The 12,892-nt window shown below is 43.6% G+C and overlaps 1 protein-coding gene across 1 annotated transcript in view; it reads left to right on the plus strand.

The window, feature by feature from the left end:
* The window catches only part of LOC147701678 (uncharacterized), a 415,435-nt gene that overhangs the window by 333,117 nt on the left and 69,426 nt on the right, over positions 1-12,892 (plus strand). Inside the window, exon 6 of the mRNA XM_086930313.1 lies at positions 3,339-3,683. Coding sequence (XP_086786439.1) covers positions 3,339-3,683 — 345 coding nt within the window. The remainder of the gene's footprint in view (positions 1-3,338; positions 3,684-12,892) is intronic.

Below are 12,892 nucleotides of genomic sequence, written 5' to 3' on the forward strand. Positions count from 1 at the left end.
TATTTATGCCTTTGTTTAGGTTGAAGTAGGGGTCAGAGATCAGCATGTCTGGGTGTTTTCTAATAAGGTCGTGTTTGAATTTTTTGGTCGCATTCTTGGATAGGTTAGTTGGGTATTTTATGATAAAAAGTTTGTGCTGGCCGGTTCTAAATTGTAAAATAATAAAAATAAAAACTGTGTATTACCTTTGTTTTGTTCAGATAATAAAAAAAAGATCCAGATCAACATTAAGAGTGTGGTTTGACCACTCCACTGCAGGAGATGAATGAATTGAAATGTTTGGAAGGTAGTTAGATGTGCCTGGGAGAACCATCAGGCGAACTAAGGATGTGTTCTTAAACCACCTTATTGTTATCGCATACAGTAAACATAAAGCCTACATCTCACTGACTTTACAGACTCAAATGACGGCTTCGAAATTCAATTTGGAGATAGTAGTATTAATTTTCTGTTTGTCCGAAGGGCTTCTGCCGGTTGGTTACGCTTTTTAGGCCCTCTTTGAATTCTTTATCTGAGAAATTGTGAAAAAGGAAGTGTAAGACCGTATGTGGGGGGAATGGTGTAACCACTATGGACTATCATTGTATTTCCATGCAGTTAAGCCATTCTGTTGTAAGGTCATATGTCATTGCCTGTAAACGATTTCAGTCTTGTGAAATTATGTGTCTTGCCATAAAACCTTTAATAAAATGTATAATTAATTATGGTGTACAGCTTGTGCAAGTCTACCTGTGAAGTTTAGGTACCTGCATAAAGATGTCTCCCTCCCCTTGTCAAATAATTTTCCTGATGTTTCCTTACCTCTTACCGTCCCGTCCAGTTCTTCCTGTTTACGGTTAATGTTTGCCATGTGAAAGCAGTTGGAAATCATCTTGTTCCTCTCATTCCAACTGGCAGTGGTTGGAAGCTGCCAGTGAGTGCCCCAGTAGAGCCCCTGCAACTGCACATCTTGCATTGAACATCTTCAGCCTCACCAGAAGAATGAACAGCGCTGTGTTGTACTTGCGGTTCTGGAGAACTTCGTTGCTGGAAACTGAGTTGGGTCAGGACAAGGTCTTTGATTGCAAGTGCCTATTCAAAGAGAAGGCTGACTCCATCTGGAGTGCTTGAAAAATAAATGAGCCACGGCGTGCTAACTGGGACGGACCTACCTGATGAAGCAATTGTACAAGCAATACCATAGATTTTCGTGCCACTCCATGGCACAACAGTCCTATCATTATAAAACGTCCCACTCCGAGTTTTTTCAGCAGCCGGGACTGTTTCCATACCGGGGTGAAGGACGGAGAAGAGGCTCAAGAGGACTGCATTGCCCAGCCTGCCCTGCACCGCAGCGTCACCAGCAAGAACCCCGAGGTGCTACAAAGTCTGCTGCGGGCTTCCGCAGCGCGGGTCCTGCTTTGAGCTTTTTTCAGCAGCCGGGACTGTTTCCAAATCCGGGGTGAAGGACGAAGAACAGGCTCAGGGGGACTGCATTGACCAGCCTGCCCTGCACCGCAGCGTCACCAGCAAGCGCCCCGAGGCGCTACAAAGTCTGCTGCGGGCTCCCGCAGCGCTGGTCCCGCTCCGAGCTTTTTCCAGCAGCCAGGACTGTTTCCGTACCGGGGTGAAGGACGGAAAACAGGCTCAGGGGGACTGCATTGCCCAGCCTGCCCTGCCCTGCCCCGCAGCTTCAGTAGCAAGCGCCCGAGGCTTGCCGCGGGCTCCCGCAGCGCGGGACACGCGCAGGCGTGCCCGGGTTTCGCCCGGGCAAAGCCTGGGCCAAGGGCGGGCCTGTCTGCATCATGTCTGTATCATGGACATCCAGAAATCAGACAAAGGTCTATGAATACCTCATTCACATCAAGGCATTTAGCATGGTGATGATGTGCTTTTCCTAGCTGATTCCTAGCATAGGACTATGGCAAGTTACAAACATTTGTCTGGGTGTTGGTCATTCAGCGATATCACCTTGGACAACTGGGTTAGTCTGCATTGACACACTTTATCGTACGCATCTGTATTTTCCTACATTCAGGTTACCTATTTTGTTTTCCCACTTGTCCCATTACTGCTTAGCAGGAAGCAATATTGGGCATTATTCTACGTAAGGATTCCATTTTGAAAACCCACTGCCTTTAGCCATTAGATCTAGATGAATATGGTAGTCTACAGCTCCTGGTGTATGTGTCCATACATAGCATTCAAGCGTCAGGTCATGGAATGTCAGACCCCCTTGAGTCTGAGGTACAAAGAAGGATTTATAACCATGGCTTGCCCAAAAGTGAGAGGGGCACATTTAGCTCCACCTAATCTGTGAAACAGCAACAGATTTGCACACCTGCGCAGCTCAGGACATTTGGAAAGACAGTGACAAAAAACAAGGTGCTTATTTATGAGCCCTTGCGTCACTTTTGCTCTGATGGTGCGTCACTTTTTGTGATGCACCAACGGAGTAAAAAATGATCCTTGTTGCACCATATTTACAAAGTGACGCATCTAGGTAAATGCGTCACTTTGTAAACCCCTGCGCCACATTATACCTGTGCCAGGTATAATGTATGCAGGGAGCGTTGTAACCCAAGAAAGGGTCTTAGAAGTGACGCAGTGAAATCTACAAGATTTCACTGATCCACTTCTAGGACGCATGGCAGGCGTAAGACTGACGCAGGCACATTTCACATGGGACTTGCCCATGTGTAATGACCCATTGCTGGAGCTGCGCCACTTTTGTGACACACTCAAGCAATGCGTTATTTTGGCGCAATGAAAAGTGACGCATCGCTGTTTTCTCGCAGCCATGCGTCACTTTTAATAAATGGGGCCCCAAGTGTTGCAAACCCAAATTGATTGTAGAAACACACACTAATCAAGTGACGATTCACAAATCGTAATTATATTAACACATTCCACACTCTTCAGTTTGCAGGTTGGCAAATTGGTGGGTTGTCACTTATTGGCCCTATTTCCTCTCTAGGATCTAGCAATTAGAAACTACATTTGACAAGGCCTTTTTTGGAAAATGTCCTCTCTGTCTAAAATAATTTTTTCCACATAAATGTTATTACATTTTGATACATAAATAAGGGATAACATCGGACGATCAATGCTTAACCTATGCCGTACCATGCTTTCACTATTCTTTAACCATTTAATCTCTTTCTTTTTTATTCCAGCCAAATTTTGACTTTGTCTTAAAGATAATTAGCAAATTTCTCAGTGACACTTATCTTTAGTTATGTATCAACAGCATTTGTTCTATGGCCCCATTTATCTCCAAGCTGTAGGTTTGTTTTCATTGGAATTGGTTGTTGACCATTGGTCAGATGGTACATAACAATCATTCTCTTTCTCTTTAGTGCCGCAGACCCCAAATAACCTCAGGGTTGATGCTGTGAACAGCAGCTCCGCCTCTGTTTCCTGGACATTGACTATGCAGAACATGTCAGTGGTCTCCGGCTTTCAGATAAGAACGTATGAAGAAAACACGACAAAAGAAGCAGAGATAAACATTGAGAACCCCAACACCAGAAGATACACCATAGAAAAGCTGAGCCCCAGCACGAACTACACCTTTGAGCTGCGAAGCTTTGCCGTCCATAGAGTGAGTCTTCCTGCTCCAAGAAGAAGAAATCAGCATGGTGACAGAGCAGAGATCCTACTACTGACTTACAGTGAATCCATATTCCAACAAGCAGAGACTGGTAAGAGTGAGACGTGAGCGCGAATGGTGCATTGGCATAGAGCAGGACATGAACTAGAGAATGGGTTGGCATCACAGCCCACAGCTCCAGGCCCACTCATAGGAAGACCTTAAAATGACTCCTGGTATCGCAGCTAGAATTCAAGTGTTTGAAAACATTTTATTGACATATAGAACCACCACTATTACACACGGTATCATCATTATTGTTTGATATTAAGTACTGAAGAGATCAGTAGAGTAGTACCACCCTATCCCGGTCCCATGCATATACATGGTTTACTATTCTGATCTCATGGAAAGATTTTTCCAATTCTAAACTGAGAAATACTCTATACTCAATTAGTTTCTTAATCTGACTGCTTGGGTTTTGCAGGTAGAATATATGGTGGCATATTTATATATGACATGGAAACAAATCCTCAATGCCAACATCAAAAACCTAAAATGCTGCAAAAGATCACATTCAGTTCCTGTAGCCAGCATATAAATATCACAAGTTTTACATCCGCATTAATAATACCATAAATGGTGAGAATATGACTAACTCTTGATTAATTGTCAGATTATTAAATACTTATGTTGCTCACCAATAACATACAACGCCTTCAAAAGTTAGCATACTCACCTCCCATTCCTCCAATATGGCTGACATCCTCTTCCTTCTATAAAGAGGAAGTCTACCCACAGCACATCCTGTTTTTGGTTTCTGCGAAACCTTCCATTTCATGTGCAGCGGGGTGAGTGGGCATGCATCTTGATTCGGCAGTCCAAGGGCCCCGTAAGTCTTGCTATAGCAGACTATGCTGTTTTATTATTTATGTTTCCTTTTGTCTTTGATGTTGTATGTATTTCTTTTATTTGGATTGTTTTGTACTTTGCCCGTTGTTTTGATCGACGCACATCTCTCGGCCCCTGTCGTGAAGTCCTGCACGAGCGGACTCGGTAGAGGGTTTGGGGGGAGGTTGTGGCACATCATTCCTTTTTTAGGTCTCGCCCGGCGTTAGCAGCGCGCATGCGCTGCATCGCAATGCGAAGCATGACCATGCGAGGCTTCTTGGAATCAATTTGGTTCTAATAGTTCAGTTTCTGCTCCGCCCCTAAATTTCATTGTTGAGCGTCATTTAGCGTCATTAATTATGCCCATCACAGTGTGATCATTGTACGGGATGCTTTTCAGTCCGTCCTGGTTACTGCTTTGTCCTCTTTTGACCACGCCCACCGGGATTGGATCTTTCACTGGCGGCATGAGACGGTGGGTTTTATATTGACTGGCCGCACTTTTTTGTTTGCGTGTGTTTTTGTTACTTCCCTACTTCGCGGCGTCCACTTTAGGGACACAGCGCTCTGTTTGTTTTTTTAACTTTTAAACTAAGCTGGTGCCGCTTCTCGGACAACGAGCTTGGTTTATTTATATAATCCTTAACTTTAACACTGAGCGCAGCGCCCGCTTCAAGGACACCACGCTCAGTGTTAAAGTTAAGAAATATATAAAGAAACCGAGCCCGGTGTCTGTGAAGCGGCGCCGTGCTCAGCTGCTCTGACCCACATATGATTTACGACTACCTTTGGGCTTGGCGCCTAGCCCACCTGCTGTTACAATGTAACAACACACGGGCACGGCGCACTGCACACACCTCGGGATTTCGCATACAACTTTGCTTAAGGCGGGTCGGGTCCTCCCTCCTGCCGCCCGAGGCGCAGTCAGCACAGTTCCCGAGAAAAGTTTTGTCTTGCACCGTTGTGGGAAATTTACCAATCGCAGAGTCGAACCAACACCGGTAGTTGAGTGAACCTGGCCGCTGGAATGGTTCGTCAGCCTCTACAGTGCACACCAGCAGCCCGTAGCTTTAAATCATGCACAGAAGCCGTGTTGTCGTGGGAGAGTCCGAGTTGTGGACACCGGATACCAGAAGGCATGTTACCGCTGAAAAGAAGTAAGTGCTTGTAGTGCGTGTTCATAATTCATCAACTGAAACACTGTGTGATGACTAACTTCCAAAACAAGGAAGTGTTAATTATCTTCGAGGCTTGCGAATGTCTTCTCATTACCTACGTTTTTGCAAGGTGTTTTTAGCAGAAACTGCTGTTGCACTGCTGTCTCTGAAAGATTCTGTTTCTGTAAAAATGTTATCTTTTTCCTGTTGGAACAGGATCAATCAAAAATTGCTGTGGGGGAGGGGAGCTAAGCTCGGAACGAACGTCCAAACACCCTAGTATTTTATTTATTTATGAATATGATTTTGGAACTCCGAGGAGATCCACATATTACAATAATACAGGTTAAACATATTAAAATAAGGCCAAATGTTATCAACCTATTCGACAGTAATATACAAAATTTCATGCCATTCAACTAGTACAATTCTAAGAAACATTAAAAAAATTAAAAATTCTATTACAGAAAATTTCATTCGGAGGACAAACTATTGCATCAATCAAAGATCTAGCAGATAAAATACCAAACTGGATACATACGGGCTTTACCCACCGCCGACGATGTGCCATTAGTGCTGGGCAAACTAACAAGACATGTATGGAGTCTTGGACTGAACTGTTACAAAAGTTACATATATTGGATATGCCATACCATTTGGCTAGCAGCTTATTCAATGGGAGTAAATCATGCCTAAGAAGAAGCCAGAAGCGGCGCAAGCCATGGGGCATGTTCCAAGTGACGTAAGGTTGTATTTGTCTTACCAAACAAGAATCAACAGCTTGGTTTGTCCAACTTTTTTTGTAAGATCAGGTTACGATCCCTTTCATAGCTCAACTTCCAAGTGGCATGCTTTAATGTGAGCTTTAGTTGTTGTGTAGAAAGGGCTATGAGGGAGACTTCCTCCAGATCCAAGAGTGTGAGGGCTTTCCTATAGTTCTTTATAAGCAAGGAGTACTCTTTTAGTGGGCCCATCAACTCTTTTTTAATTAGGGATCTTAATGTTGCTGGCTTTCCCTTGATCAGACATATTACCCAGCGAATGACTCCTGCCAAAGCCTGTGCCCAGCTGCTTCTTAGCCCGAGTTCAAAACGAAGGGCAGCAGTACTACAGCTATTATTAGCTGAGGTTAAGCTTCTCAAGAGGGATCCCTCAACAGTGTCTAAAAAACCCCATTCAGCTAGATCAATAAACTCTATGCCATAAAGCAGAGTTGGGGGGACTTTTGCCCGGAATGCCTCCAACAGATATCCGAAGTGCCTTTTACCAGTCGACTTATATAGTGCTCTTAAGCCGTTTCCCTGTGATTTTGCCTTGTGGGTGCTGTTTTCAATATGGGATTTATTGCTTAGATTACTATTAACAACCTTGCCCAAAAATACGTAAGATGACACTCTTTCTAATTTTTTTCCTCCCAATTCCCAGCTGAAGTTTTCTAGCCTTAGTTTTTTCCTCCCCTCCATGCACATTACCTTACTTTTGGAGATATTTATTTTCAGGAAATGTTCTTCGGAGAATGCATGTAATAATTGGAGACGGTTATTGAGTCCTTTTGGAGTGAGGTCTAAAATCAATATATCATCCGCATACATTAGGCAAGAGATATATGAATCTCCTAAGCGTGGGGCAATGCCTTCACCTGCTGATATACTATGGGGAAGATCACTAACGTATAGGGAAAATAAAAGGGGGGCTAAAAGACAGCCCTGTTTGAGGCCATTTGCAGATGGTATGAGCTGGGATAAGCCTTTCCCCCCCCCCCAATAATACTCTGCACCATGTATTATCGTGTAAGTCTTGTACCAAACCTAAGAGACCATGAGGCATTCCTAGATCGTGTAGCTTTCTCCACAGTAACTGTCGGTCGACCTTATCGAAAGCCGTGGAGAAATCTATGAATGCCACATAGACTCTCCCCTTTCTGGCTCCAATGTATTTGTCTGTTATTACCTGAAGGGCTGCCAAGTTATCCAGGGTACCGTGATTTTTCCTAAAGCCCGTCTGCTCAAGTGGAAGAACACCCGAGTGCTCCACCCAGATATTTATCCGCTTGAGGAGACATCTTGTGAAAACTTTGCCGATTGCGTCCAGTAATGCAATCTGGCGGTAATTCTGAGGGGATAGGCGATCTCCTTTTTTAAACAACGGCACCAGGATACTTCCCTTCCAGGAAGGTAAAACCTTACCTCTTAGTAAACAAATATTAAAGACTGGACAGAGTAACTTGCACCATTTAGCCCTGTTCTGTTTTAATACATTGATGGGCACTTCATCCGGGCCCATGGCTCCGGAATGTCGCATTTCACTGATAGCCAGTTCTATGTCCTTTTCTGTAAATGGTTCTAATGGCTCCCTCATGTCTGTTCGCCACACTTGAGAGTTCGCCTCATTATTACTTGCATAGAGGTTGGTAACAAAATCCCTCCATATTTGTTCCTCAATGGCAATGGGGGAGGGACTTGTTCTCATTCCGCACCCTTCGCCTATGAGGGACCAAAATTGCCTCATTTCCCCATGGATAGCCGCTTCTCTTATTTTTACCCAAATGGTATCCTCTTTTTCTTTGCGTAGCCTAGACAATAACCTTCTCCTTTTCCTTTTTAGCTTAGTTATTTTTTGTGCTGTATCCGTCGATCTATTTAGATATTGGGCCCTTACTAGTTTGTTTATTTCTATATTTAGAGATCTCAAAGGGCTTGGGGCAATTCTAATAGATTTTTTCCTGTTGAGTTTTTTTGTCCCTGCTACCACTGACTTCATAAAAACGCAAACATTTTCGATTTCAAAGCCATTCCAGGTCGGGAGCACGGAGATTGCTGTATCCAGCATTACCTCCAAATTTTGATGCGCCCTCGCGTTCCAATAGCACCTTCCTGATTTAGAGTGGAAGTTTGTTTGGTCATTGTTCAGCGACCATTGATCACAACTTGGAGGCTTTACATTCATCGAGATGGAAAGGATTTTGTGATCGCTTAGCGGAGTATCAATAACAATGAGATCCTTCAACAACTCGAATGAGTGGATCCCCGTTATTACATAATCCAAAATCGATTTCCCTCTATAGGATTTATGTGTGAAGTTAGCCGGGGAATCCGATGGGAGTCTCCCATTTGCTATGATCCCGTCTATTTCTGCCAACTCTTTTAGTATTATTTTACCACGTTTATTTGTTTTTATACTTTCAGGAAACGCTGCCCGGGGAATACCGGGGGTTTCCTCTCTTGATTTATCACTGAATAAGTTTAGACTTAAATTGGAAATCTTGCAATTCAGGTCCCCAACTAAAATTATATCTGTCGTTGGATCTTTCTCCCTAATACCCTGGATATGCATGAAAACCCTTTTAAGTATTACGTTGAAGCCAATTTCTGGAGGGATGTAAGCATTAATCAGGACCAGACGATTATTAGTTTTTGAATTATCTGACCCAAGTATAGTTACTACTTGGAACAGTTTACTGGGGTCCAGGTAATGCTCATAGTTCCAATTTATTTTATTTGATAAAAGGCAGGCTATCCCCCCACTAGCATGACCTTTTTTGTTCAAGGTGGCACTGCCTTCTAAAACGTAATAGTCCTTCCCTAATTGGATTTTATCGGGGCACCATGTCTCTTGGAGGCATATTATGTTTTGCTCCAGAGATAAAAGGAAAGCCAATTTCTCCGGACTATTTTTTAGGCCCGCTGCTTTCCAAGAAATTATGGATAGTTTATTGCTAAAGATCCTGATTATTTAAGTGATTATTTGAGGGTTTTTCTGCCAAGACTCGGGGGAGCCAATTCCATTGGACACTTTCGTTTCCTGAATCTGGTTGGTAAGATAACAGGGGGGGGCGAGATAGGACACCATACGGGAGTCCTTAGACTTACATATTTTTAGCTCTGTAAGTTCGCCTGACTTGTTTATACGCCCTGTTGCTGCTTGCAGCAGGGAAAATGGGGGTTTCTGGGAGGGTTTAGGTTTAAAGACCTTAGTTTGACTAGTATGCTCCAATACCGGGATTACGTCTATCCCTCTGCTCTGCAAATCTTCTGAACGTTGTAGAATAAGATTGGCTACTAACTTAGAGTAGAACCTCACCCTGGTTGTCATCCCCACTTCTGATTTTAATATTTGTACTCTATCTAAATCAGCAGATTGTATCAATTTCAAGTTGGCAGATTCTTGAAAATATTTGAGTAGGAGGGATCTGTTCAAAATGCATTCGGTATCGAAAAGGGGAATAAATTCCACCCATACAGTATCTATACATTTTTCTTTGGGCTCTGCCGATATAGTACCTCTTGCAACTATTCCCGAAAAAGATGGTGCCAGGGGATTAAGTATTGGGCCCACTTTACTAGGCGATTTATAATCCTGACCTGGGAGTACAGGTTTATTGGACCCTGTTGTATCCCTATTAACGGGAACTTGTTGGGAGGTGACATTTGAATCGACTGTTAATAAGGGGGGAAGAAGGGGAATCAGGGATATTGCTGGCGTAGCCAAAGGCAGGGGAGCAATGTTTTCCATATTGCTCTTAATTTTAGTGTTATTCTCCTTTTCAGCTACCACCTGAGTTTGGGGAACCCCATTATTTATAGATAAATTAAGGTGTTTTCTAAAGAGGATTTTCCTCCGCCTATTTTTTTCTATTCGTCTCAGCAGTTTTCTTTTATTTTTTCCATTCTTTTTTATTTCCTGTAACTTCTCTTTGTAGAATAAGATTGGCTACTAACTTAGAGTAGAACCTCACCCTGGTTGTCATCCCCACTTCTGATTTTAATATTTGTACTCTATCTAATCAGCAGATTGTATCAATTTCAAGTTGGCAGATTCTTGAAAATATTTGAGTAGGAGGGATCTGTTCAAAATGCATTCGGTATCGAAAAGGGGAATAAATTCCACCCATACAGTATCTATACATTTTTCTTTGGGCTCTGCCGATATAGTACCTCTTGCAACTATTCCCGAAAAAGATGGTGCCAGGGGATTAAGTATTGGGCCCACTTTACTAGGCGATTTATAATCCTGACCTGGGAGTACAGGTTTATTGGACCCTGTTGTATCCCTATTAACGGGAACTTGTTGGGAGGTGACATTTGAATCGACTGTTAATAAGGGGGGAAGAAGGGGAATCAGGGATATTGCTGGCGTAGCCAAAGGCAGGGGAGCAATGTTTTCCATATTGCTCTTAATTTTAGTGTTATTCTCCTTTTCAGCTACCACCTGAGTTTGGGGAACCCCATTATTTATAGATAAATTAAGGTGTTTTCTAAAGAGGATTTTCCTCCGCCTATTTTTTTCTATTCGTCTCAGCAGTTTTCTTTTATTTTTTCCATTCTTTTTTATTTCCTGTAACTTCCCTTTGTTGCTATTCTCTTCTGAAGCCTCGCCCACCTCTCTATCTCCTTCACCCAGTTGCTTCTTAAAGATCGGGAAAAGGTCAGTCTCCAGTTTTGGGGGGGGTTCCTCATGGGAATTTAATTCTAAATCATTGACACTTAGATTTCCATCTTCATGTACTTCATTTACAACATTGTTGATTTTGGAGTGCTGGGCTTTTATTTCTGACCCATTTAATACTAGGGGAGGGGAGGACTGTACTTGGACTATATCCTTCTCTTTTTGAGTGCCCAATAAGACCTTTAAAATTTTGGTCACCGTATCTAAGACGCAATCAGATCCCCCAACAAATATTTCCAACAGTTGTAAGATGGACGACAACAAATGCTCTAATATATGTAGGGAATCAGAAATGGGTTTGTCAGTCCCCTGACATTGTAGTGCATTTATCCCGGTCAGATTTAAATTAGGACTAATGGAAAAATTTGAATGAGAGGATCTAGAAGGAGTACTACTATACAACTGCAAGCCAGCGTGGGTCGATGTTAACGGAGTTTTTAGGTCCATCTCCGCTTTGACCGGATCATTTTCTATATATCTTTGACATAAGTCATTATCTAGCAACAATGGGGACAGACCATTATTGAAGGAAACTTTTGTCAGAGATGTATTTAGTGTATGATGCGCATCCACTTGAGGGGTTTCCCCTATGTGCAGGTTATCATCTTCTACACCGTTCTTAGTTTTTATAATTACTTCTGACACTAATTCAGTATTATTTTTCGCTGTGGAAAATACGGGAGGAGAGAAAACACTCTCAACTGTCGGGGGAACTACTTTTGATTCTACTATACTGTTAACCGCAATTTCCTTTCTATTTTCAGGCAATTCTCTTGGAGAGTTGGATAATCTATCTGAGTGAATGTCTCCAGATTCCTTAAGGACCACTGATTTGTTATCCTCCATTGTAGCTTTACTCTTGCCCTTTTCCCACAGATTGAAAAGCTGACAAGTGCTCTTCAAATTGGAGGCCTGACCAAGCTTGTTTCGGAGGGGGTTCGATCTGGTTTTTGAGTTTGATCTTCCTACCAGTATTCTCCCAGACCTCAATTTCTTTGTCATCATCCCACTCAAGTAGTATCAGAAAAGGGCAGAGGAAAAAATGGAAGAAAAACGTCTACCAGTTTATAAGCCTGAGATGAAATGCTTAACTATTTATCACTAAGGAGAGGGTTAAGTGAATTGAGTCTAAAGTGCACAAACGAAAGGTACAAAACCTAAGTAGTTGGCCTCTGTCTTCTGATACAAATCTCTTGTGCGGCAGGGAGGTCACGAGGCTATGGCCAGATAACTTGTGGAACTTATGGGGGAGCAATTGTTAGGGGGCTGGCCTAGCCTAGCCTTCTCGTGCCTCTGAGAGCCTCAGAGGGCCCGCCCTTCCGGGCCTCAGAGGACCCGCCCTTGTCCCGGGCTTCTCCCGGGCGCTTCCCGCGCGCTCCCGCGCAGCGGGAATAGAGCAAGAGTAATATAGTTAAGGAGGAGAAGGGGGCGTGTCCACCAGGGAGAGCGTCACCAGGTGATTCCGGTGAGTTGCTGAGCAGGGACTCTTGGGAAACCGAGTCCTGCTCCCAAGCGCTCGCAGCCCTGTAGTGGGGATGCCCTCTTTCAATGTAGGCGGTCAGCACAACACAGTAGCGCGAAGCGGGACCCGCAGAGCGGGTCCTGCGAGATGTAGCGTCCTACTGCGAGTCTTTCACAGCCCCAGCGTGATTCACAAAGCAAGAGCCTTCAGTCGCCTCTGACTTCAGCAGTCCACACGGCAAACAGCAAACAGCAGGTATCCAAAGGGAAAACGGACTCCACGTTCTTATGGCAGAGTGCAGGGGGGCGTGTCCACCAGGGAGAGCGTCACCAGGTGATTCCGGTGAGTTGCTGAGCAGGGACTCTT

This window comes from Lissotriton vulgaris, chromosome 7, assembly GCF_964263255.1.
Source record: "Lissotriton vulgaris chromosome 7, aLisVul1.2, whole genome shotgun sequence".
In the NCBI taxonomy this organism is placed as follows: Eukaryota; Metazoa; Chordata; class Amphibia; order Caudata; family Salamandridae; genus Lissotriton; species Lissotriton vulgaris.